The sequence below is a fragment of the Pongo abelii genome, chromosome 3 (genome assembly GCF_028885655.2).
Source record: "Pongo abelii isolate AG06213 chromosome 3, NHGRI_mPonAbe1-v2.0_pri, whole genome shotgun sequence".
Lineage (NCBI taxonomy): Eukaryota > Metazoa > Chordata > Mammalia > Primates > Hominidae > Pongo > Pongo abelii.
In genome coordinates this window covers 110,140,145-110,167,835 of record NC_071988.2, presented here as the reverse complement: position 1 = coordinate 110,167,835, position 27,691 = coordinate 110,140,145, and the positions used below count along the sequence as shown (strand labels likewise).

At 39.8% G+C, this 27,691-nt stretch overlaps 1 protein-coding gene across 26 annotated transcripts in view; it reads left to right on the top strand.

Annotated features, from left to right (window-relative positions):
- The window catches only part of FAM13A (family with sequence similarity 13 member A), a 331,498-nt gene that overhangs the window by 295,274 nt on the left and 8,533 nt on the right, over positions 1 to 27,691 (top strand). For 19 of the 26 annotated variants that reach the window (XM_063723517.1, XM_063723518.1, XM_063723515.1 and 16 more), the window contains 8 exons: positions 3,678 to 3,825; positions 11,974 to 12,187; positions 12,705 to 12,843; positions 13,581 to 13,662; positions 14,773 to 14,993; positions 15,609 to 15,692; positions 23,427 to 23,522; positions 24,996 to 25,079. In XM_063723517.1, the coding sequence (XP_063579587.1) occupies positions 3,678 to 3,825; positions 11,974 to 12,187; positions 12,705 to 12,843; positions 13,581 to 13,662; positions 14,773 to 14,993; positions 15,609 to 15,692; positions 23,427 to 23,522; positions 24,996 to 25,079 (1,068 nt within the window). The remainder of the gene's footprint in view (positions 1 to 3,677; positions 3,826 to 11,973; positions 12,188 to 12,704; positions 12,844 to 13,580; positions 13,663 to 14,772; positions 14,994 to 15,608; positions 15,693 to 23,426; positions 23,523 to 24,995; positions 25,080 to 27,691) is intronic. The other 7 variants (XM_063723520.1, XM_063723519.1, XM_063723516.1 and 4 more) reach the window with 1 other exon arrangement.

Below are 27,691 nucleotides of genomic sequence, written 5' to 3'. Positions count from 1 at the left end.
AGTTGAAAATTGTGAAATTAATTTACTTACTTTGTGATTTAACAGAAGATATTAGACATGTAAACAACAAAAGTTGAAACCAAAAATATTTTTATATTTGAGAATGCTTTTGACATTTTAACCTTAATGATCTAGTAGGAGAAACAGATAATATTTGCAATACTATATGAAGCGCCCTGTTAGAGAGGATGGAGCAACTGGGCAGGGTGCTTCACCCAGACTAGGCTAACATTTGAAGGCACAGCAGTTTTTATGCTAGTGTTTACGGAGCCTGAAGAACTTCACCATGGGCCATAGGACATAGGACAGCCTCCCTGGCACCCACATGCACAAAAAACCATCAGCAGTCTGGAGCCCCAGGCAAGGCAACCCTGTCACATCATAGACCAGCAGGGCCAAAAGTTGGGACTTGGGCAAGTAAGAAAGCAACCTCAGGGATTGATGGGAGCACAGCAGGACAGGGCCAGCCTGTACATGCATTTCCACATACAGTTAGGGTGTGCTGTGCTTAGTGTGTCCAGGGCTGTGCCAGCTGGTGTAGGTTTGTGTAGGAGGGATCTCTCCACTGCTGTGCCACAAATCAGCCAGGAAGTACAGAAGCTCATGTAAGTTGACATAGGTCTATGATGTGAATGACCTAATGCCTCATTATATATGACACATCCTCATCCTCTGTTTATGGTGGCTCTGGCTGTCCTTTGCTGGATTCCAGAAACACTGACCTCTGTACTATTCCTGGACCATGGAAAAACTGACTATGCCTCAGGGCCTTTGCACTTGTCTTCTTTCTTCCTGGAATGCTCTTTCCACAAATGGCCCACTTTCTCACTTCCTGTCACTTTATCACAGAGACCGTCCCTGACCACTCAATATAAAACAGAGGCCTCAACTGCTACCACCAACATCCCTCTTACTTTATTTTTCTTTTACTTTTAATACCCCTTTATTTTTCTCCAGAGCCCTAACAGTTTTTAGTTGATTAACTATCTTCTCTGTAAGACTCATTATGACAGAGATTTTATTTTGTCCACCATAGTTTCCCCAGTGTGTGAAAAAAACATCTAGCAAATAGTAGGTCCTGAAAAATCATTTCTTTTGAATTAATAAGTTTTATCTTTGTATCTCTAGAGACATAATAGGCAGCCCTAGTATGCCATAATATCTATTGAATATATAAGTATATAATACTTAGCCCGGCATATGAGGCCTTTCACAGTCCAGCATCTACTTAGTTGACACCCCTGTCATGTCCCATTCCCCCTTCCTGTCCTAAGGGCTGGTCACCCTGAAACTCTTCTCTTGCTGTGGCCCAGCCTGCCACGCTCTCATGCCTGCATTTGCACTTGTTATTCCTCCTTCCTTCTGTGTGATGTGCCGTCCTCCCTCACCCTTCCAGCCCACACCTATCTGCCCCCAGATCAAAATTTCTGTTGCTGATTCATGACGGATACACTAGTGGCTCTTTTCACTAATATTTTTTCATAATGCATTTAACATTGTCTTCCATCCTTTGTTGTAGTATGCTTCCCCTCAAATTGCAATTGTATTTGCCTTGTCTCCTATTCCTCTCTCTAGCAATTTTGAAGTGTGCCAGTGTTTTATTCATTTGTCTTCATACGGTGTCAAATAGTAGTAGAGAAAGAATGATGGCTTCCATTTGTGTCTCTCCTGCCCCCAGACACCATGCTGAAGGCCCTTCATACCTTCTGACAGATCTTCAAAAGAACTTTGCAAAATTGGTATCACTTATGCCATTTTAAATGTTAGGTAATGGAGGCTCTGAGAAGGGAAGCAACTCAGCCAGGGCACCAGGCTAGTAAATGTCAAAGCCACGCTTCAAACCCAGCTCTGCCTGTAAGCAAAACCCTTGTCCTTTCCATGGCATGAGGGCTTAAATGACTTGATGTATGTTCCTCGTGAAGGAAATACCATACTTCAAAAATGAAATCATATTTCTAGTATTTTTTGATGTCTGTAAAGGTAATAAGCATTATAAATCTTTTTGAGAAAATGCTTATTTGCTGTATGCATATTCTTACTCTCTTTTGCTTCCCCCCGCCCACAACCCCTCCCTCGCAACCCAGGCACACTCATGATTGGTAACTGAGTGGCTTTGTAACTTAAAAAGCTGAGAACTAGATTTGGGCATTTAACCCTGGTCCACTCAGGCTTTAGCTTAAGGGAAAAATACTTTTTGTGACATAAATGCCTAATCTGGCTTTTTCCCCAGTAAACAAACTGCATTTTTCAACTATCTTAAATCTCTAGATATACTTGGCATTTCTATAAGACTTTAGTAGCTCATCAGGACCCGATTGATGGTATTTCATTTTATCCCATATGTGAAGAAAATATGTCTCCATGCATCATTTCATGGAAATATAATAGTAAAAAGCCCTGGCTATTCCCTGATGATTTCAAAGTGGGTTGGGTAGCTATTAAAAGTAGCTGCAAGTCTTATGTAGTGCTTTAAGCATAGGAACGTTTCTCATACATTAATGAAATCACTTATGATTTCCAGATGTTTTTAGTTTTTTCATTTAATGGTAGTATCTTCTAGTTACTCCTAAAGAAAATCTTGTGTACCCATCTGTGCTACTTAAGGAATATATTTGTGAGCAAACTGTTTCATAAACACTTTTGTTTATAATTGTATGAGACAGGGAAGAGTGACAATGGTTGAATTTACAAATTACCCAGAGAGCAAGGTTTAAAAAAAAATTAATTCCAGTGCAGTTTGTTTAAACATAAAATTATTAATTTGAATATCAGCCTTTTGGGGAGGATTTCTCCATCCCTCAGATGTCCTAGCCTGGTGTGGGTGCCACCAATAAGCAAAACCAAGTGTAGCCAAGTATTTAATATTCAGAGTAGATGAATAGTAGGAAAACAAGTGACAGTTGCATATTTGTAAGACATGAATTATGCATCACTGACTTGCCAGCTCTTGACTTTTTACTTAAAAAAAAAAATTGCTCCCTGTGTAATTTTGGCTCATTTCCAGAGTCCGTATTCTTTACTGCTAGCTGAGATGAGACGCCAATCCCTTGTGCTGTTTGAATTTGCGCAACAATGCTTTAATACCCAGAGCTCCTCCATAAATAGTCTGTTCTCCCAATACTCAGTGAGAAAACAACCACAGGAAATCTGGGAATGTGCAGCTAGCCCCGCTTAATTGATCTAAGCAGCCAGGGCCGGCAGGGGAGCTTTCACGTACACAGCCTCTGTTCTTGGCTTGCAGGACTGTTTACCTAAGGGGCAAAGAAGTCCACCTGCGAAAGACACCATGTTGCTACTACAGCCTTAGCAACAGCAGTAGCCCGGTTTTCGTTGTTGTTGTTGTTTACAGTCAGGAGAGCCATACTCCTTTAAGAAAACACCAAACTCCTTTCCCTCATTCCTGGCCCCAATCAGTAATCACCAAGACTGTCAGCTGCCTGCAGTTATCGGGAAGAGCAGCCTGGGGAAAGTTAAAGGAGCACAGATGGACAGTTGCTTTCTGCATGCAAGTGGCCAGCTAGGATCTGGGGGGCATCAAGCCGTGATTTTTATTTCTGTGCTGGATGCATTAGCAGCTGTGACTTGGAAGGTTTTATCCTGAAGGAGTGGAATTGCTGCAGACGTTTTTGGGTTTTGGTGAGCAGTAGATATTTGGGGACATTGTGCTGTTATTGCAGAGCCCCACAATGAAGATCCAGGAGCATCCCAGCCTATCTGACACCAAACAGCAGAGGAATCAAGATGCCGGTGACCAGGAGGAGAGCTTTGTCTCTGAAGTGCCCCAGTTGGACCTGACTGCATTGTGTGATGAAAAGAACTGGGAAGGTAGGGTTGTCTGATACGTGGATGATTTGCTATCATTAAAGCATATATAAATAAGCACAAATGAGAGGCATGTAACTGTGTGAGAGTGTGGGTGAAAGAGCTATGCATGCAGAAGTAACTGCATTTCCAAATGACCCAAAATCCTCAACCTGTCATAGGAATACCTCAGGGTAAATGTTGCTGAGGGCAGTTGCAATCTAAGAAAGAAAATATGCTTGCCCTTTATCATAGTTTCACCTTGCAGGCCTTTTTTTTTTCTTTGTGACTCACCAGGAGTGCTGATATGTGCATGTCTTTCCCCCTCATAGTACCAAGCAGAGTAATAAGGAACCGGTGTGCTTTTAGGATTTCTACCTTCTGTGGCGCGATCTTCCCACTGCTGCATGCCAGTCGCCTGCCTCTTTCATGAAATCTCCTTCCCGTTTTGGTTTGCTTTGTTTCTATGTTTGTTTTTATGGATAGATTTTTTTTTCAGGTTAGCAAATTTAAGGGATTTGCTTATCAAAAAGAACACTGAATACATGCATCTTACTGAAAGCTTGTAATACAGTGAGTGCTTTAGGTTGTTTTTTTTTCCTAGAGACTTTTGGTGAAAACGTTAGAAATGTACTTGCGAGGAAGAAGAGAGTAGCCTTGTCATAATTGTGTTTCAGGGAGGATATTGCAACAGTTTTATCAAGCTGCTTATTCTTTCATTATCCATGTGTCTGCATCCAAACACATACCAATGTGGATCCAAAATAAATGCCAGTCTACCTCTATACAGTGTGTGCGTGACGGCTGCAAGGAGGGAAAAATCGTGCACCTGATTCCAATACAGCAGGATGACTTAACACCGTGACTTACCAGGGGGTCTTAGCTGTGAAAAATCAATCCCGTTTCAGCACGTGGATCTCCTTGTCTTCTCTCCCTACCCCCTTTCCTCTCTTTCTTAACCAAGAAGTCATGTCAATGACCTCAGATGAAGGATCAAGAGCTGAAAAGACCACCAGGTGAAAAAGAGTAAACCCCATTTCTGGAATCCAGGGCTTTAGTGAAAACAAACTGTTTTTTATTCTAGTTCTGTCCTTGAAATCTAAGAAACCTGTTCTAGTTATTTTTATATAATTAGGCAGTGGATTTCAGATTTTGTCAGATATTTTCAGCTCAAAATGTATTCACTGAGCAGCAAAACGCAGGGTTGTTTAATTTGTAATTTCAGTTGTATATTCCTGAGTACCTTTCTGTTCTTTCATTTTTGAGTACTGTGAAATAATCACGTTAGTTTTTAATTCATACATTAAAAACAACCTGTTTCCCCACCTCCCCCCAAAAAAGTCCCATAGTAGTCACTGTTACCCAAATAAAAGAAAAATACAGTAACCAAAAACTAAATGTTATATTTGCGTCGTAGTGATATGGTCTACCCTAAAGCTCTAGATAAAAACTAGGATTTTTGGTTAGAATTCAAATTAGCCACATTTTTTTCTTTCTCCTGAAATGGACTCAGTTTGTTATTTTTATCTTGGTTAGTCATAAATTTATCGTCTCTCTCAGCCACTTAAATAATGCTGATATAAAGCTGAGAATACTCTTCAGTGACTGAAAGCCAGTTTATAGTTTCCTTAAAACTATTTTATTAACATAAAGAATTTTCCTTCAGATAATAATTGAAGGAACCAACATTTCATTTTAGAAATCTAGATGGATTTTTTTAAAAGTTATTGGAAAAAAATACATTGCATTTCAATAGGCTTGGGAAAGTGGATTGTGTATTCCAAGTAGTTTTTGAAATAACTTTCACTTTTTTTGTTTTTGTTTTGCCAATTACTGTGTTTGTCATTGAACGTACATATCTTTAAAATCTACATGAATTCTCACATCAAGGCCATTCTGATCATTTGATTACTGCTTTCAGTGACCTTTTTTTTTTTTAAAGCTTATGTACTTATTGTAACTTTCCACGTTACATTATAGCATTAATATAGCTATAAGTATAATGAAAGTAAAGGAATTTTTGCATAAAATGAGAGCAATAAGGCTGATCACTAAAATATCACATTTTTTATAGCTAAAATAAGAAAATTGTGTCTTTCCAGTAAGGAATAAACTTTGCACGAATTTGTGAATGTGAAGCCAGTGCAACAAAATAACAAAAGTCATAATTACCAAAAACCTCCTGAACCAGTATCCACCTACAAGCCCCCATCAACAGTCTTCAAGCCACCATCCCCTCTTTTTTGGTTTGGTTGCTCCTTCCCATCCCCATACCATAGCTCATACTCTCACATTAATGTGGAATCGCAGAATGTCAGGTGAAGCAATACTTAACTGCAGAGGCGAGCACCAGCAGGCTATTCACTAAGTACTGCCCCTCCACACGAAAATGATGTTCATTGGCTTCTGGGGCTCAGTATCAAGGAAACAAAAAGGGAAATGAAACTAATAAATAGATTCCGTAGGACATGTGGAATGGAACTCTCGCAAAGTGAATGTAGGATCCGAGTCTGGTCATGCTTATTGGCAAATACTAAGCATACTTTATCCTTTTTAAATATACATAGCTGTTTTATTATTTGATTTAGCCACATGACTATTATTACTAGGATTTCCAATCACCAGAGTTAAATGAATATACAGATTTAATGTACTATTCTGTGTTAGTTAAAGCTCTTCAGAGTTGCATAATTAGAATGTTCCCAAGCAGTCAATTATGTTGATTTGAGGATACTCCTTGTGTAAGCACTGGGGTTTAAGCAGTCAGCTACTCTATTCAGTATGTCCTGATGAAATTAAATTTAAAGGGGCATTTTAAGCCAGGCATGGTGGTATGCGCCTGTAGTCCCTACTACTTAAGGGGCTGAAGCAGGAGGATCACTTCAGCCCAGGAGTTCAAAACCAGCCTGGGCAACATAACAATACCCCATTTCAAAAAATGGAGATGGGTGGTATTTTTAAAAGGGCATAAGATACTTCATATATCTAACTCATCACTTACTGCTTGTTGAAAATAACTTTGGAAAGGAAATTCTCTAAAAGTATCATAGAAAAACAAGAGATCTTAAAAGATCTTCCACTTGAACCTTCCTGTTATACAGATGAGAATACTGAGGCCAAAAGAAGCAAAATGATGATTCAAAGTAACAAAGTCTCCTCATTTGCACCTGATGCCTCTTTCTAAACAATGTCAGTTTTATATCCTTGCGGGCAATAGATCAAAGTGGTTACAAGCCAGATTCCCTGGGTTCAAATCCTGGCTCTGCTGCTTATCAGCTTTGCGACAAGTTAGTAAACTTGCTCTGGTTTTCACCTTAATTTTCCCATCTTTAAATAGGATGGTAACAGTAGGTAATAATGAATAGTAGATACAGTAGTATCTACTTAATAAGTTTATTGCAAGGATTAAATGAGCTAAAATATGCTAAGTGCACAGCACAGTATGGGCTCATAGTAGGCACTATGTGAGTGTCAGTTTTATCTTCCATAAATATTTCCAAGTATAGTTTCAGGAAAAATCAGCCTAAGTTTGCCTTCTTTGAAACCAGAGCGCAGTTTACCGAATGGCCATGGATGGCTCTGAACACAAGAGGAATTGGTATTACTAGGTCCTCTACAGATTTATTAAGGATTAACCATGTCACACCAACCTCCTTTCTTTCTTTGATATTATTAATACTAGACTTTAGATTGGGGAAATGGTGCATTTGAAAAGACTTCACCTGGGCCTTTGACCGGGCCTTAATGATAGCCTGACTGTCAGAAAAGTGGGAGAGAAGACAGGTAGGGTAGTGAATTAGTAACTGATTAAGCAGCTGTTCTTAAATGTGTAGATAAATGGATCAAAGTCAACTCAAATGGGGATATTCTCATTAGGTAAAAAGTCCTCAGCCCTATCCTGTTCACACATTTATTAATGATTTAAATGGAGCTATTAAGGGTTTGCTTATTAACTTTGCAAACGGACAAAGCAGATAAATGTAAGGATTACATTTGTGATTGATAAAACTGACTACTCTGGTTCTTTCTAACTCTGTTGGTTAACAAGACTAATTGAACAATTTCATAGGATGAACATTGTTCTAAAGTTAAATTTTGGAACACTAAAGAAAATTTTATAAAATTCTTCCAGTAAAGAGCCTCCACCATGAGGCTTACATCTTTCTATGTCTGAGATGTCCAAGTACCTCCTAGCTCAGCTGAGCGGAAAAATGGTTACATCTTGCCAAGGAGTAAATGGCTCTAAATAATATAGTTGGAAAGGGAATGTGGAAAACAGCGGCCCCCTTAATTCTGTGCAGATTTCTGAGAAATCAATCATCCCAGTACCCGGTTTTCTTTTGTATAGTAAGTGGATCCAGCCAGCTAAGCAGAGAGTAGCTATGTCCCAGTGACCATGTTAGCATTACTCAGAGATATGTTCCCTCTTTCTACAGAAAATTTCCGTTATATCCATGTGTACTATAGTGTCTGAACTGGAACTCCCCCAGGGCCTAGTCTTTTTTTCATTACTTCAGTAGCAAGCATGCAGCTTTTATCTCTGTTATTTCCGACCTGCTGCGATGTCAACTGACCTGGGTGGATTAATTTTTAATAGAGAGGCATGTCATACTTATGTCCAGAGTTCACTGTGACAAGACACATGACTAAAAGCAAAACTAACTGTACACAAGGAACTTTGGTCTAGATATGAAAATGCATTTATTTTATGTGGTGGTTTAGCAAGACAGTCCAGTGTGAAGCCTCACATCCCTCCTGTTTTTCCCTTTAAATAATTTTCTTGCAACATCCCTATCTCTTTCCTTGCTCTAGAATTGCTAGTTAAAATATAAAATATTTCCCAAAGTAGCAATTGGGAATGGTCAGGGAATGGTCAGTGAATACATCCTCAAAACCGGCTCTCTAGGCAGGCAGTGAAATTGGACCTGTTTTCTACCACACTACCTTATTTAGTTATTTGTTATTGTTCTAGTTGAGTGCCAACTATCAAAACATGAGCCTTGTGCTTTTAGATCATTTCAAACTAAAATGGGGAACAGTTTTATTGATCCCTTAGTTATACTGAACTGTGTATTACATGTCATTTTATAACTCTTTTGAATAGAAGCCTTAAATTATAAGACTATCGAATAACAGAAAAGAGAGAAAAAGGAGAGAATCAGGTAAGCATTTTGTGTTACATAGATGAGAAACCTTTCACTTCTGTTCTACATGCATACCTTTTTATTAGAGTTGAAACTCATATAGTTTTACATTTCTCATTTTAAAATAAGTGAATTCATTCACCCTAACTATATGCTTTAGGAGAAAATGTCACTGATAAGCTAGAATTACTGCAGCTGTGTATTTCCTGTATACCACGGGAGACGCTAGGAAAAGGACAGACACATTTGATCTCCTTGTCAGTAAAGCAACTGATCAAGAATAAAGCCACAAAATAAAGCTGTGTTAACAAACAAGAAAACTGATGGATGGCCCTGCCATTAGCCACAAAGCATCAAATAATGATTATTCAGTTCCATGATTAACATTTTATAGTGAATTCAAGATCAGTTTATCTTATAACACACTCTTATAAGTAAAAATTTGTATACACAGAGACCACCTAGTTGAAAACTTAAAGATGAGTTATAACATTTTTAAGGAGATATTCTGCTAGATTCTAACACATTAAAGGGCTTCAGGATGTAAGGTAACACCTTTTAAACTAAGATTTTATGAATAGAAATGTCAAACTAACCAGCACACTCATATGCCAATATCAACATCAGACTTTGCTTTGCCAAAGCCCTCTGTCCCCAGGAAAGCTTCGTGCCCTGCCCGCAGTTGCTTTGCTGCTTTGCCACTTGGCGGTGAGCTTATTGCCTGCTGCATTACTGTTCAAGCCATCTTAACCCTTTCCCTCTCATGGGGAAAGTCCTTGCAGAAAATTACTGGTGTCTTATGAAATATCATGACAGAGAAGATGCAAGCTGGTCAGTTTAATAGTTCCATTTTCTGCAGCTGACATGTTTTATTTTTTCTAGTGGTTGCTTTCCAGTCCCCCCTCCTTACTTCGCCTCTCAGTCCATTTTTTATTCTTTTATGTTGGCGGTTTGAGCTGCTTGTGCCCAAGTCCTACCACTTAGGAGGAGCAGACTGATAGTGTTAGTACAAATGATGAAACACCTCCTGTTCGTGTCCAGCTTTAGCCAGGCACATCTACCAGCATGTCCTCTGCCACTTTTTGAGCCTCAATAGATACGAATCTGTCTTTAACACTGCTTTCATTTCTTAAAATATTTGTATTTTTATCTGCGTTTCCAGATAACCTAGTTCTCTTTAAATTTCGAGAACCTGTGGACTTCATTCCATATAAAGTTAATTTTTTTAATTAATGTGCTTATCCTCCCTATTATATGGGGTCTACTAAAATCTCAGAAAGTTGCCACTCTTATGGAAGCACTTGGCACATTCTAAGTTGAAGCACTGATCTGGAAGTCAGGAGACTTAGCTTCTAGACCCACCTCTTGGGGTTTCAGTTTCCTTATCTGTCACCTGCTGGGTTGGATCAATCGTTCTCAAACCTGGCTGCACATGAGCATCACCTGGACAGCTTTTAAACTTGTGTGTGTGAGGGGTACATATATGGACCCTCACCTAAATATTGTTGACTTGGATAGTATGAGGAGCCTGCATGCTGGTAGCCATTTATATTTCCCTGTGTGACTTTAATGTGCGGCCAGGATTGAGAAATCACAAAATTAGTTGAGGTATGAAGTCACACCCAGCTGTAACATTCTAGGATTATATATTTTTAAATAGAAGCCTGAATAAGCACTTATTGAAGATCGTTTTGCACATTTTATAGTATGATAGGTAGAGGAGCAACTGTTCCATGATTCAAAGTCTAGGAATCCCAGAGTTTAAGATCATAGCCAAATTGTACCCTTGTGTAAATCACAGTAATCCACAAGTAAATTTCAAGCTTAACTCATTCTATAATACAGACATTACAAATGAAATACCTTATATCATCGACATCTGTTTTTTAAATCTTTTAGATAGGATTTTGTTTAATGAGGAAAGGAGTCTACTGAGGTAAGTCTTGCAGTAAATAGAAGTAGACAGTTGCCCTCTTCCCTCCCTAAATGACAGATCAAGATTTTGTGCTGAGCGTGTTTTTTTTTTGTTGTTGTTTTTTTTTTTTTTTTTTTTTTTACAGATTATCTAAACTGATTTGTACAGATTTGTCCTTTGTAAGGTGTTCGTTTTTCTTCTGTTGGCTAATTTATGTATGCATCTCACTCTAAGTGGAGTCTTGAGCACCTTCTGAAGTTTCAAGCGCAAAGCATGCATCTTAAATGTGCTAATCCCAACACACTTAAGCAGAAGCACACAAAACAGCTTAATGGATGACCTCAAGGGAAGTTATAAACTCCTAAATACATAGGCTCTCTCAAGATTGATGTGGTTCCTTAGCTTGACTCCTCGGTTGTTTAGTGAGGGATGTACAGCCGTGATACCAAATATCTCCCCCATCAACACATTTTCTTTTCTTTGTTTTTGTTTGTTTGTTTGCTTTTTGAGACAAAGTCTCACTCTGTCACCCAGGCTGGAGTGCAGTGGCGCAATCTCTGCTCACTGCAAACTCCACCTCCTGGGTTCAAGCGATTCTCATGCCTCAGCCTCCCCACTAGCTGGGATTACAGGCATCCGCCACCACGCCCAGCTAAATTTTATATTTTTGGTAGAGATGGGGTTTCACCATGTTGGCCAGGCTGGTCTCAAACTCCTGACCTCAGGTGATCCGCCCGCCTTGGCCTCCCAAAGTGCTGGGATTACAGGCATGCACATTTTCTTTTCATTGATGCCATCACGTGGAAGAGTTTTTATCACTAATTAACTGGGCTTCCCCCCTTCAAGGCTGCTCCTCAGGGTAGCCTAGCAAATTCTCTTTGGAAAGCCAGTGAGAATGGAAACGAGAGGTAGACAGATGATGGCTGTCAGACATATTGGTGATTTCAGTTGGGGCGCGGTGTCCTTAGTCTGGAACTTAGCTGTAAAATGAGAAACGATTCAATGGGCAGCTTCCTAAAGCATCTGGGAAGCCTGGGAAACACTTGTGTTTTAAAGAACAACCCTGACCTCTTTCAGGAACAGTCCTGACCTCTTACTACCCTTATTTTCCAGAGCCTATCCCTGCTTTCTCCTCCTGGCAGCGGGAGAACAGTGACTCTGATGAAGCCCACCTCTCGCCGCAGGCTGGGCGTCTGATCCGTCAGCTGCTGGACGAAGACAGTGACCCCATGCTCTCTCCTCGGTTCTACGCTTACGGGCAGAGCAGACAATACCTGGATGACACAGAAGTGCCTCCTTCCCCACCAAACTCTCATTCTTTCATGAGGTATGTTTCTCTGTGTTGCTGATAGGCAAATGCATCATCCCCACAACATCAGAAAAGACAGGAATGGCACTGATAGTGAATAATTTTTTTTAATTAAGTCGTGAGCCTGTGGAGCAACATATTTGAAATTCTCCATCCTAGGACACAGGCCATGTTGTAGTTTCCCATTTGAACTGTGGCCCAACTGCAACATCACATATTGAATTTTCTTAGCATCTCCTTTCCAAAGCTCTCTCAAGTTCACCTCTTTTGGGCCCACAGGAAAGGTTGATGTTCAGTCCTACTTTGCTAATTATAAATGTGAGCTAGAAAGCCTAGATGTACTTAATAGGTGGGACATACCGAGCTCCAATGGATCACTCAAGTGTCTTTTATTCAAGAGGAGAGAGGCTGTTTTGTCTCCGTGCTGCCTCCCACCCCACCACCACATGCCACATGGTGTCCCACTTCCCCAGGGCCTCTCTAGGCAAGCAGTGACTGCTCCTGGGGAAACTGACCCAAGTTGTACTCTTCACAGGCGGCGAAGCTCCTCTCTGGGGTCCTATGATGATGAGCAAGAGGACCTGACACCTGCCCAGCTCACACGAAGGATTCAGAGCCTTAAAAAGAAGATCCGGAAGTTTGAAGATAGATTCGAAGAAGAGAAGAAGTACAGAGTAAGTGTCCCCTCACACTGTTCTTTTCACCTCATCCTCTCCCTGGACATGGCAGCGTTTCAACAACTCAAAGAAACGATGAAAGGTTAAGGGAGACTTCTAGGGAATCTTACAACAAAAAGGCAGTAAACCCTGGATAGTACACCCTGATAAACCCCAGTCATGTATCAGCATTTTCCTTGCACAAGTGTATTCTTACAAAAAAAAAAAAAATGAAAGCTTAAGTCTACATTTTATAAATTAATCAGTAAGCAGGAACTGGAGAAATTGTTGAATGAAATCCTTTGTTTGACTAAAATTTAATTCAATATTATCTTCTGAAATCTCATTAGCACTGAGCTCGTTCTGCTCTCAGCTCTGTACCACAAGAGTGGCAAAAAGGCATTTTTGTGATGGTTGCTGAGCAAAACATCATATACCCCTCTGTTTTCTACACTGTTCGTCTTACAGGTTGAACCCTACAAATAATGGCAAGGGGATCATGGACCTCAGAGAAGTCACTGATCATAAAGATGCATTTTGCCCCTGAGGAATTTTTTGAAAGCATCACAATAACCAAATATAAAGAAGGATAATGGAATTACATTTGTGACATTTGCTCTGATTGGTCGTGTTTAATTTCTTATTCTGATGGGGCTCAACTTTTCCTTCCTATTTAAAACAAAAATGATCATCAAACACTTCTTCCTTTCCCTGCTCCAGTTCCAAAGCATTTACTCTAGACTTCCTTTTCTCAGCCTTCCCACAGTGACAAAGCAGCCAATCCAGAGGTTCTGAAATGGACAAATGACCTTGCCAAATTCCGGAGACAACTTAAAGGTGGGTAAAATTCTGGAACTGTGGCTTCTGTATAACAAGCCAGGTGCAGAATCTCTCACCTCCTCTCCCGCTGAGTGCCACTGCTAAGGCATTCCCCGGTCCTTAAAGATGCTTCCCAGCACTCTCAGCTATTCAGAGTGACCACTTCCCCAGGTCTTCACATGGTCTCAGTCATAGGGCAACCAGATCAGCTAAGAGGTGAATTCTGCAACATTTCTTCATTTCCCTGGATCACTAATAGAAGGATGATGGTTTCAAGTCAGCACTCTCAAACACCTGTTTAATCCAAGTCTCCATTTGCTGTGGTGGTAGAAGCAAACAAGTAGACACGGAGATGAATCTGCAAAGGGTATGGCCTCCATCCCTCAAAGAGATTCCCATCTTTTCAGAGACACAGTCATGTAAACAACTAAATAGAATACAAAGTGAACCTGATTTCAGAATAAGGTATGTAAGTCATACAGAAAAGGTTGGCCAGTGGTTGGGCATTAGATCACTAAATACCTTTAACCACTGAAGGAGCAAGGATGCCACATTCTGAGAGCATCATACAGGCTGATGCGGCTAAAGCTTTCTCAGCAATTAGTGTTAGGGAAACATTCCATGTAATCAAAGAAGATGTTACCATTCTCTCAGGTTTTACATAATAATTCAGGGATTTCTACTGATACTGTAACTAGATACTCTCTGAAAAAAGAGTAAGTTATTGATACTACAGAAAAACAATTTGTGTTGGGCAGACATCAAATCTCATATATCAGGCCGGGCGCAGTGGCTCACGCCTGTAATCCCAGCACTTTGGGAGACCGAGGCAGGCGGATCACGAGGTCAGGAGATCGAGACCATCCTGGCTAACATGGTGAAACCCCGTCTCTACTAAAAATACAAAAAAAAATTAGCCGGGCGTGGTGGTGGGCGCCTGTAGTCCCAGCTGCTTGGGAGACTGAGGCAGGAGAATGGCGGGAACCCGGGAGGCGGCGCTTGCAGTGAGCCGAGATCGTGCCACCGCACTCCAACCTGGGTGACAGAGCGAGACTCCGTCTCAAATAAATAAATAAATACGTAAATAAATAATCTCATATATCTCTACCCCCAAATCTTCTCAAGTAGAATCAAAACTAAAGATATCTGAAGAGGACCTAACTCCCAGGATGCGGCAGCGAAGCAACACACTCCCCAAGAGTTTTGGTTCCCAACTTGAGAAAGAAGATGAGAAGAAGCAAGAGCTGGTGGATAAAGCAATAAAGCCCAGTGTTGAAGCCACATTGGAATCTATTCAGAGGAAGCTCCAGGAGAAGCGAGCGGAAGGCAGCCGCCCTGAGGACATTAAGGTGCGATGATTCTGTGAAGTGCTAAGCCCTAAGCCATTGCAGTCAATGTGGTAGAGACACAGGGCATGCCACGTGAATTCCAGTGGGAAGATGATGCCTTGTTAAGCCTTCCAGGCTGTTACGTGTCTAGAGAAGCTGATGAAACAACTGCAGAGTGCGTTAACTGTGGGTGCTTTGGTTTTTGACTACAGATTGAAAACAAAACTCTATTGTATAGATTACAGAATGAACTTGTTTAGGTTAATAGCTGGTTTTGTGACTCTGAGGTAGAAGGATTAGAGACAAACCTTTGGGACCATGTAACGTATAACCGTCGTCATTGCTTGGGCCATTAAGCTAAGCCCCATGTGCCTCACAGCCCTGCTTACCTCAGTGTTCACCGTACCTTTGCTGCCATGAGGGACATCCAAGTGGCTGATGATGATTCTGCTGTGCTGGCCACGTTTCTCCCAAGAGCTCAGGAGTAGCCCATTTCTAAATGAACTTTGGATAGAGCTAGGGAGAACTGTTATATGAGGGTTCTTTTTAGCCTTGCTTTAGTAATTTAAGTAAAGAAGTTGGAATGTTCACAAACATTTTCCTCTCTTTCAATTCTCTATCCCTGTGTTTATACAGGATATGACCAAAGACCAGATTGCTAATGAGAAAGTGGCTCTGCAGAAGGCTCTGTTATATTATGAAAGCATTCATGGACGGCCGGTATGTGATATAGTAAATTTTCTGATTGGGGTCAATTATCTGGCTTTAGAAATGGATTTTCTATGTTCAGTATTTTACAAATGGGGTTCCGTAATGTTTGCTTTCTTTAGTTTTAGGATAAAGGAGGTTACTATATATTTACACCATAACTAAGCTTTCTGAAGCCTTAACCAATAAGAAAGTTCTATCTAGTAGATGTTGAACTTACTTGGATTCCAGTGAAAAATTTGTTTGCAACTAAAATTTAGTCATTAATGTACCACTTTAAAGGAAGGAATGGTGGAGGGGCCAGGGGTTGGAGGGGCAGAGTGTAGGGCATAAAGACCCCTGCAGTTTGAAGACTTCCCTGTCCCTAGGTCTCCCCCAATAAGCTGTCACTGTAGGCTTCCTCATCCATAAAATGAAAGGTGTTAAACTAGAATGATCTGCCTTAAAATTCAATCTCTCTGCAATGCAATGCAACTAGTGTTTGTTTATAAAGAAGTTCCAGCTGCCATTCAGAACCAGAAGTGTGAGGAATCCAAAATATGGCTTTGCCTTTTCATAACAACGGGAAGCATTTGAGGTGGCTTGCTGTTCAGCAAGCATTGCTTGAATGTTTGTTGTTAGCTGTGGGGGAAACGGTAGCATGATAGGCTTCTGATCTCTTCCTTGAAGAACTTTTCATCAGACACCCTTCTTGTCAGTCACTGTTAATAACCTTTCGTTCATAATGTTGTCAGAGACCTAACAAAACAAATTTTTAAAAGCAGGTATAAGGAAGCGTGAAGTTTAGGTTCACTGATTATTTTTATATAGCCAAAAAGTATAGATCTCTTTTTCAGTCTTGGCCATGACTATATGATAGTCTTTTCATCTAAAATATGCTCTTTTAAATAAAGAAGGTTCCAGAATAATTCACTAGACTCTAAGGTGTAGGAGGTCTGGGATTCTGGGCTTTGTTCACCTAGTGGTGACCCCAGTCCTCAGTGTCTAGCACAAGACCTGACATATGACACAGGCCCAATAACTGTAGAATGTCTCCTTGGTGGCATTTTAATTCTGAATTTATCAGGTTTAAATGTAAAAAAAAAATGCTGGCACTGATGATGATTTCTTCTGCTGGCCTGTCCCTGCAGTGGAAAAATACTGACACTCTGGGATAATGTTCATGTTTCAGCCAAGCTTTGTTTGGGATTTTTTTTTTAAAGGCATTGAACCAAATAGTAAATGCTCTAGAGCTCAAATACATTATGAAACTTTCTCCTTCTCCACTGGAATATTCAAAATGTGTAGAGGCAGAAGTGAACTTTTATCAGAGAGACACTCCTTCTCCACAATAGGCTCAGAACCCTGAAGTATAGATCTCTTTGTAGCCGTCTGGTAGGCCTCATGGAGTAGGTGTGCTTTCCTTCTTGAACATTTCCTCTTTTACTTCTGTGGATTTGGGTTATGACATTGATAGACACCTTTAAGGACTTCCATGCCCAAGGTCCTTAAGAGCTCACAGCTGTGTTCTAGATAGACTTAACCTTGCTGCCAATTGAGTATTTTGTGTGTTGTAGTATTTGTTGCTCTGAGTTGGGAACAGATTCCCTCATTCAGCCTGGACTGGGTCAGACACGTAGAATTGGCAGACCCAGATTCAAAACTCAGCACCATGGAGATTAGCTCTATGACTTTGGGCTGCTTAGGTAACCTCTCAGAGCCTTGGTGCTTTGTCTATATAATAGGTATCTGTTATAGATTGCCAAGGAGATTAAATGATGTTACAGACACACACACACAGACGTTTATCTGTATATACTTACCTGCAGGATGTCTGTCACTGAGGAAGTGGGGTGGGGTGGCTTTTACTGGGTTTGCACAGTAAATGATAGTTTTCACTTCTGTTACAATTACATGTTCTACTCTCTGTGGCCTCCTTCTGATTAAATGATTAAATCAGGTGAAAGAATGTGCATTTCATAGCCCTCTTATCATTAAGAATATGAACTATTATTCTTGGCCCTGCCTTATTATTCCCTTTCATCACTCTTTCAGGTGGGTCCGGATTCTAGCATCTCATAGGGCAGGGAACAAATGCTCTAGGAAATTTGAGTGTCATTCATTTCTGGTCCAGGGCCAAACTCTCTGCCTCACTCTATTTGGAACATGATGCTCCAACCTCCTCAGGAAAAGCAGAGTTCATTTGATATCTGGCCAGTCTGAAAAAAAATCAAAGAGTAAACTTTTAATTCTTAGATTTGTGGTGTTACCATGGACCCTGGACTGTAAATACCATGTGGACAACACTCTTCTTAGAAGAAAAATACATGTACTTCCAGAGTTAAACTGTTGTTCCAAACCCCAATTTTTTAGAAAAGCAGGTGCTCAAAACTCAATGGATTTTTTTCTGAGTCTGCAGATACTGATTTAAAAGGGCACTAACTACTAAAATCTTAGGCCAAAACTGTAATCAGCTGCTTCTGTACATTTTTAGCAAAGCTGTTTGCTTTCTCAGGGCACTCTGGGGGCACTCTGCAGAGTTACACATATATAAACACAAAAACACTCATTTATACACAGGCATATAATTCCCTATTATTATTAAAGTGCATCTTCTTCAATATTTAAGAATCTTCTCATCAAAAGACCATGTCACAGAAGTGCAGTAAATAACTACATGTCACTGTATTACTGTCTGTGTATCCCACTATTTGATAATGACCATAGAGGGGAGAGAATGGGTTACCTGATCAGAACCAGAAGCATACTCCATCTGATCTTCCTCAATGGAGTATTTTAATCTTACGTTTTTAAACCTTGAGGACCCTAAATACAGCCATGTTCAAATTTAAATGCTAATTCTGGAACCATTTATAAATCTTCTCCTTCAGTTAGCTGCTGTTTTGGATTTTCTGATCTTTATACAGTCTATTATGATAACCTGATAACGAAGACAGAATTGCCATTTTTCAAATTAATAAGCCAAGAATGCAGCACTTATAAGAATCCATCCCATTTTGTCTTCTCCTTCTAGCAGTTTGATGATTCAGAGGTATACCCCTCACACACAAACTCAAACTACTTCTTGTTTTACTAAGGAGGGTTTGAGGCCGCATAGTTTGTCTATGACATAATTTCTCACAAAGTTGTATTTCTATGACACTGTTCATAAGCACAGATTTTTGTAAATTCAGTATAGGCAAACTCTCAGCTTGGAAGGCAGAATTCTTTATATTATGAAGAGAACTTGGCCAAACCCTATTAGAGAATAATGCTACATCTCTATGCTATATTAACTGCACTATATTGATGATGCTGTATTGATGCGCTATTGATTGAGCATCCCAGATCCAAAAATCATCACGGTTAAAGATCCTACTCCTTATTTGTGAAAGAAAACAACTGGAAGTTCATACACCTGGGATCTGCACCCATCTCTGTGGCCTTGAGCAAATCATTACCCTCTCTGGTGCTTAATTTTATCATCTAAAAAATAAGGCTTTTCTAGCTCTTAATATTTCATAGTTCTAATTTATCTTTAAAGTAAATATGTTCATTTTACCTTTCACCTTTGTGGTTTTGTCAGATGACAGCAACTAAACTGATGTTTCAGTAGAGAAGAGTTTTATTTGAGACTAAGACCAAAACCATCACAAAAGATAAAGACAGACAAATGCAGCTGCCTAATCAGGCCTTTCTGATTTCTGTTCAAGACTTGCCATTAATTAAATGTGGATAATTATTGGCTAGTGTTCCCTTTGTGTTTTGAAATATCCGAAATTTACGGGACAACCAAATAGGGTAGTAAAAGACCAGTAAATGACAATTTATTTGAATCATAAGGAAAGACAGAGTGGAAGTGCTGCTTTCTCCCCTTAGATCTTCACATCTGGATATTTATGTTGTTTGACTTATGTGCAAAAATACATCTTAATGATAACCCTAGTTCCACATATTGGAAGACCATTCAGCACTATCACTTTAAATAAAGTTTTGAAGCTAGAGGAGTGAAAGTATTTTGAAGAGATAATATACTACATGCCTGGCCTAAAGTCATTTCCAAGCAATTAGGAAGCATAAAGATTTTCTAATTTGAATTCAGCAATTTACCACCAGGAAACTGAGGCTGAGAGAAGATCAGTAGCTCATTCAGAGTCCTATTCTTGGTGGGCAGCAGAATCCCTGAGCAGCTGATGAGTCAAGAATAAGAGATGTCAACTCAAACGGTTTTCCTGTGGTTAGATTTAATAGTTCTTTTTTGACAGTTCAGCAAAGGTCCTGCTTTGTTCATATAACTATGGATTAAATTTTGACCCCACTCACAAACTGAACACTGATCATTATTATGATGGGTAAAAGTTGCATTAACTTTTAGTATCACTGAGCCTTTGGCTTCAAATATATATTATGAAAATGACTATGATAAAAATCAGGTCGTTATTCTTAACTTTCTCTTACCTCAGACTTAAAGATCTTTGATATTTTTGGTGCTTCTGTTAAATGACAATGGTTTTGTGGAATCATGAGTTTTAACTCTCCATAGTCAAAAACACTGGATTTTGTCAGATCACTCACAGATGATTAGTTCCTGGGGGTCACTAATTGAAAACATGAGCAATTTGTAGAAAATCTAAATATCAATGTCATGAGCCAAAGAATTAAGCCAGTGATCTTCCTTATCTACTCCAAGTAGAAAACTTCGTTTTTGAACAAAGAGTAAGAAAGGAGATTGGTTTCTGTCAAATTTGTCATAGCTGGTTGGTTTTACTTTGGTCTTCTGTTACAGTCCAAAGATGTTTCTGCCAAATAACTAGTAATGGATGCTAGTTCACAGTGGGGATGCTGGCTGGTTCCTATTTCTATTTTTAGTATGTCTTTGGTTACTCAACTGTCTATTGTTTATCTTGCACATTATATTTCACCATGTGTCACGTGCTGACATTAGGATGCACCTTAATCTCATCTGCAACATATTCTATATCTTGTGTTTAAAAGATTATTTCATGTGTCTCAGTCCTAAATTCTGTCATTTTACATGTGACATTGTACAAGTCATTTCATTTCTGTTCCTCACACTTATTTGTGGCTGTTGTTGCACTTTTGTTGAAGTACAGGTTGAGTATCCCTTATACAAAATGCTTGGGACCAGAAGTGTTTCAGATTTTGGATTTTTTCAGATTTTGGAATATTTGCATTATACTGATTGAGCATCCCAAATCCCAAAATCTGAAATTCAAAATGTTCCAATGAACGTTTCCTTTTGGCATCATGTCAGTACTCAAAAAGTTTTGGATTTGCAGATTTGGGATGCTTATCCTGTATAACATAAATGCAGAAAAGAGCCCAAATTATAAACATATGTCTTGATGAAATTTCACAAAGTAAACACACTCAGGTAACCAGCACCCAGATCAAAAAACAAAATGTTGCCGATCCTCCAGAAGCCTTGCTCATGTTCCCTTCGTCAGTACCATGACTCAAGTTTCCACAGAGGAAAACCACTATCATCTAACTCTGTGGATTTTTCTTATTTTTGACCTTTATGTAAGTGGAATCTGACAGTATATTTTGTGTCTGGCATAATTTACTCAGCTTTATTATTATGAGGTTAATCCATGATGTTGCATATAGCTGTGATTCACTTATTCTCATTGCTGTGTAGTATTTAATTGGGGGAACATACTTTATTCTACCACTGATGGGCATATGGGCAATTTCCAGTTTGGGACTATTTCCAGTTTGGGATTATAGTGCTGCTATGAGCATTCTTACATATGTCTTCTGATGAACTTAAGGCCACCTTTGTTTGGTATATACTTAAGAGTGGAATTGATGGATCATAAGTTCAGCTTTAGTAGGTACTGCCAAATAGTTTTCTGAAGTGTTTCACTCTTACCAGCAGTGAAAGAAAGTTCCAGATGTTCAACATCCCTGCCAGCACTAGACACAGTCTTTTCATTTCAGCTCTGTGGTAGGTGTATAGCGGGTGACATCTGTGGTTTGATCCTTAGTCTTTTTCTGTAAAATAATTTGGGTCCCTTCTAGTTTTGATAGTCATTGTTTATAAAATTATAAAACTCCTCATGGTGTAGTAGATAGTAGAAGCAGGAAAGTACCAATTGCCCGTTAGTTATCTGATAACAGAAGTGCAAGAAATAAAAGGCTGTTATTCTTCTTGATCTTATTCTTACTTGTCAAGTTTATCCAAAGCACACTTGCTGTTGATCACTTTGAGAAAGACAAATACAAAAGGCAACAAAGGATCATCCATTTCTTCATAATCCAGAGTCATCTTTGAAGTTGAAGGCTCAAAAAACCCGTAAAAGAAATGGTCAAAGCTAATGCTACTTGCCTTCCTTACCTCTAAAACTCTTGCCTTATTATATGTGAAATAGTAAGAGAATGCAGGAGACAAACAGCTAACTTGAAACAAAGATACTTCATCTCATTCCCCATTTAAGTAACCAATGGGACTGCATCTGTGAATCAGGCACACCTATTTATGTTTGAAATATTTATTCACTCATTTGACTGATATTTATGGACTATTTCCATGATGTCAAGCACTGAAATAGTTACTAGGGATACAAAAATATAAACTCCTTCTCTCAAGGGGCTACAGTCTCAAGGAGGAGACACGTGTCAACATATCGCTACAGTAGAGTATAAAAGCGTTTATGAAATTACAGGGTATGCACGGGGCAGGGTGGTGACACAAAGGAGAGAATGGGTGAGTCTCCCAGAATGGGGGATGTTGGAAGAAGGCTGCACAGAGAAGTGGCTCTTCATCTGGAATTTGCCAAACAAAAGAGCAAAGAGGAAGCCATGGCAGGGTAGAGGGAATTAGACAAGAAGGTTGAGACAACCTACTTTATTTCTGAAGCTTGAAGTATGATGGGGAGGAGAAACAGCAGATAGAGTATGAGGAGCTTCCAATACTATACCAGGGAGTTGAGTATGATTCCTCCCCACTGCCTGGAGAATCAGTCCTTTAAACACTTTTTAGCCCTGTGCCAGATTTTAGGGATACACAGATGAATCAGTTCATGTATTTTTCATCAAATGTTCCTTGAATACCCACTGTTTGCCAGAATCTTGTTCTTAGAAACATAATTTCATAAAGGAGAAAGACAAGTAAATGAACTATATGATATGTAATTTTTTTTTTTTTTTGAGACAGTCTTTCTCTGTCACCCAGGCTGGAGTGCAGTTGTGTGATCTCAGCTCACTGCACCCACCACCACACCCAGCTAATTTTTTTTTTTTTTTTTTGTATTTTTTAGTAGAGACGGGGTTTCACCATGTTGGCCAGGCTGGTCTCGAACTCCTGACCTCAGGTGATCTGCCAACCTCAGCCTCCCAAAGTGCTGGGATTACAGGCATGATCCACCATGCCCGGCCTACATGATATGTCTTATAGCAAATATACGCTTTCACTTTCCCTGGGCTCAGAAAATAGTCATCTGGGAACTCTGAACCTTGAGGAGTTTTAAGCAGGAAGCAGGCACCTAAGAATGATCCTAGTTTGGATTTAGAAAAAGCAATACTACCAGTGGAGTGACTTCCACTGATCTGCAGCTGAACTAGGTAATCTGAATATTTATTGAATAAATAATATTATCAGTTTAAATAAATTCTGTGGGGTAGTAAGACTTAAGTTGCATCATCTGGAGTTTCTCTAGAATTACAAAGGCCCAGAGCATGCTTAGACAGCTGCTCATGACTCCCAGCAGCAGGCTTCTCATAGCTCTCATTCTTGCTTTTCAGGTAACAAAGAACGAACGGCAGGTGATGAAGCCACTATATGACAGGTACCGGCTGGTCAAACAGATCCTGTCCCGAGCTAACACCATACCCATCATTGTGAGTAGAATACCTTCCCGTGGCTGGTACAACACCTTTCCGCTTGAATGGGCCCTGGATATATGAATAGGGCCCTAACCTGCTTTCTCATTAAAGAATAGACTTTAATTGCTGAATCAGCCATTACTATCCATGGCCCACAAGCTTGAGAAATGAAGACTTTATCAAAGACCCCTGAGGCTACATTTGTTAAAAATGGGCAAATCTGAAGCTGATAGAATGTATTTTTCCCTTTTGGAGGACGTGCTTTGCCCAAAAGGCATGTACATCCATCAGATATACTGGGCCAGAGATGGAGCACCAAGGGGGTAGGGCTGCACTTTCTCCAGGCCTCTTCACTCCAAAGAGTGCCGCTCTGGTCCCAAGGCCCTCTGCTCATAGTCCCTGCCATCCAAGAGAGGGATAACTCCCTTGGGAATTGTGTCCAGGGAGAAAATCCTCTGAGAAACAAGAGAGAGGCCCTTCTTGGAGGATGTGGCAAGGTGTAGGAAAGGAGGCTACTCATTGAAGTTGCTGTCAGTGGCCACCATCCTTAAACTTTGCTGCTTTTGGCTCCTGGCTTTTGATTTTGTCAAGAGTAGGGAGCAGCAGCTTGCCTTCAGTGACAGGAAGTCTTTAGGGCCCAGCCACCTGCTCCCATCCCTCATCCCAGTCTCAGCATTTCCACCCCCAGCTTATGAGTAGGGTGTTCTGCCCTGTCCATCTCTTGGGGAAACAGTTGCCTCTGTTTCAGTGCTCCCATCTCCTCTGCTGGCTTTTAGGCTCTTTAGCAGACACAAACTCACTTTGATGTTGCCGTTGCAATACATAATCATTTTAGCTGCTGCTCTTGTCTGGCCCGGCCTTAAATGCCCTTCTTATTTCTAGGCCTAGAATATTGTCTATTTCTTTTAACAATGTATTTAATGAAGAAAGGAGGGTCCAGAGATCTCAGGCAGGTGTATTTGAAGAAAGCCACTTTAATGTATTCTGGAGGAATGTCCTAAATTAACAAATAAAACGATTAGATCTAAGGAGTTGTTTTCATTCTCCAGGCAGGAACCCTTAGTGTCCCTAAGTAGGGTGAACGTGCAACAGAGAAGTCAGCTCCCCTTTGTATTGCTTTCTGAGCTTATGTGATTCTCCTTAGCTGACTACAGCCGAAGTGTTCTTGTGGTTACTGTGATTGGCAGGGTCAGCGATGAGAGGCAGGTGTTTCTCCTCGGGTTTCTTCTGCGTGTCTGCCGAATATACTCCTGTGCTGTTCTTGCTGTACTCTGTCCTCCTTGATTTATGTGTGTGGGCGCTGAAGGGAAGCAGCAACTTGGAAAAATAAGTTTTGTTGTTTCAGGTTTTCCTGGGAGTGTTTGGCAGGGAGGGGTAAGAATGCAGAGTTAAAAGTTAATAAATACTGGTGAGGTCAGAGGAGGCCGAGAGCTGGAGGGAAAGGGAAAGGGGTTCGGAATGTAACCTACTTGTTAACACCTGTCACAGGGTTCCCCCTCCAGCAAGCGGAGAAGCCCTTTGCTGCAGCCAATTATCGAGGGCGAAACTGCTTCCTTCTTCAAGGAGATAAAGGTGAAGACCCCAGCTGCTAACCCATTGCTAAATCCGCACCAATTCCCTCCCTCCTCCCCTCCCCTCCGGTGAATGGAAAGGGGGTGTGATCGGGCCTTTTGGTGGTGGCTTATAGCATTCCCTAAAAATCAGTAGCTGCATATAACCAACTTTGAACAGTTCCCTCTAAAGAGTGCTGATTTCTCCAGTTTCATTTAGCTGATTTCTTTGGTTTCATTTTATTCCCCCCACTTTTTTGTATTGTCTGTTGTTGTTTGTTTTGTTTTTACTTTGCTTTCAGGGATTATTTTGTTTGGTTTTGTTGTCCACAGTGCTTTTCGTTTGGTTTTGTTTTCTGTATTTGGGGAATGGATTTTTCTGTATTCCAAAATCTTAAATTAGCTCATTAGACCAACTTTAAAAGGAATCTCATATAATGTTTATAGAAAAATCAAAATTAACATAGGAAATATATCTATAAACATATAAAACAATGAAAAATTGTACTTCTACAAATATCTTAGTAGTCTTTGACAGATTTGCAGGTGCAGTATTTCCGGCTTTTTACCTTCTTGACTTTCTCATAGCACATTTAGTCCCCAGAACTAATTTTAAAATCTGCTCTTAATCTACGAATGAGGTGCTGTGAATGACTGATAGCTGCCAGAACATATGTCCTTATTTCTTTTCCAGTAATATGGATTTTGTACAGATAATCCTTGTCATCGGTGGCTACTTTTGCCAGAATGGGAGATGCAATCTGTGCCCATAGATCAGCGTGTCTCTGTGGGACCCTAATTGGCCCGTACTAGGATCAGCCTCTTTCATGTTTTTGTTTCTAGACAACTGAACAAACTGGACTGCCTTATACAGAACTCTAGAGATGAAAAATCAAAGGCAATCATTTTTTTAAAATTAGTGATTGTTTTTCTAACAGTCATTTAACTCCAAAGCAAGAGTTAAACACCTGAAGCAGAAGTGAGTTTTAAGAGTTTCACTTGTCATATTTCTGTGATAGTTCCGAGCCTGAGGTGATCATTTACGTGCTGTAGTTAGGAATGATTATTTCAGTATATGGGGGCCTCTTGTCTACTTAGGGAAACCAGTTGAGAACTTCTCCATTTTCTTGTCTGAGGTAAGGCACCACAAGCTATAAAGTCTTCTTTTATGTATTCCTTTTCTTGCCTTTTGCAGATCTTAATACATCATATGCCGAATTTTATGGTATTAGGCAATGACTGTGCTCACTGTATTAAGTAGAACTTATTTTATGAAAATACTCTAAACACGGTACTTGAAATTTGGGCCAGTATACTATATTGTGTCTTTAAAAATTAGAGCTATTTTCTTACAATAAGCCTTAATGTTAATGAAAGACAAATTTTGTCTGGCTGGTAATGTCACCCGAGAATGAAACGACAGTAATTGGAGAAATCTGGGTAATTGTGTGTATGAAAATTAGTATGTTTCTCTTAGCAGCATGCAATAGAACCGTTACTAGATAAAAATGTGTTCTTGAACACATCCAAAATGTAGACACTTAATAATGGTTTCACCAAATGAATTGCAGATAACCTAATGATGCTCTTTTTTATAAAAGACATTTTTCCCATTCTTATCCTTTAGCTTAATTTTTTTTCACAAGTATATTTTGGCTGTGGTTTATCTCCTGGCCCACATCATGGTCAAAATTTCAGATAATTTTGCAATGACTACTTTGCTTTTGTAAACAGTGCTGTCTTTTGGTTCATTTTGTTCCTGTTGGCCAGGCCTATTAGAAGGTATTTGGACTGTACTAATTCTTGGCAATTCCAGTTTAGAATTTGGTGTGTGTGCAGATAAGATTGTATCTAAGTGGTTTCTCCAAAACTCACCCCTGGTTTTAAATGCTTTTGGGAACGAACCAGCTGTATATGAACTACAGCTAGCTCAGTTCTGAAGGCCTAGATTTTCCAACCCAAAGAAACCTAGAGATCATCTAGTCAGTTCTCCTAGCCAACATAAGAATCTCCTCTAAAACTTCTCTGGCAGAATAGGGACATTGTCCCTACAGAGAGATTCCATCCCCAAGCTTAAAAAGTTTACAGCAATGGAAGGAATTACGTCACTCACTACATAAGTATCAATAATAGCTGATAACTTCTATTATTGGTTTTATAATTATCTTTGTTAACTACATAATATGTAATTTAAAATGTATAGGTTTGATAAATACAAAAAGTTAATGAAAATAGTTGAAATTATAATATTCATAGCTATTATCAATTTATTACATTCTATCCCATAGGCTTAGTTTTGCCCTTTGGAGCAACATGAAATAGACATACTGCTTCTTCCCTGAGAGCACTGCCTGTATTTACAGTCACCTGCCCTGCCCACTTTCACCACACACCCTATGACAATCTGTTATCCAAGTTCCTCTTACTCTTCCTTATGTGATACGGGTTCCAGACCTTTCAGTGGTCTCCTAGCTCTGCTGTGTGCACACACACCAGTTTATCAGTGTTGCTGTTAAAACTGATACCCAGAACTGGACATTAATCTGGATATGGCTTAACCAGGACAGTGGACCAAAGACTAGTTCTTACATTGATCTGGATGACTGAGACCGTTTCATGCCTCCAATTTCTTGC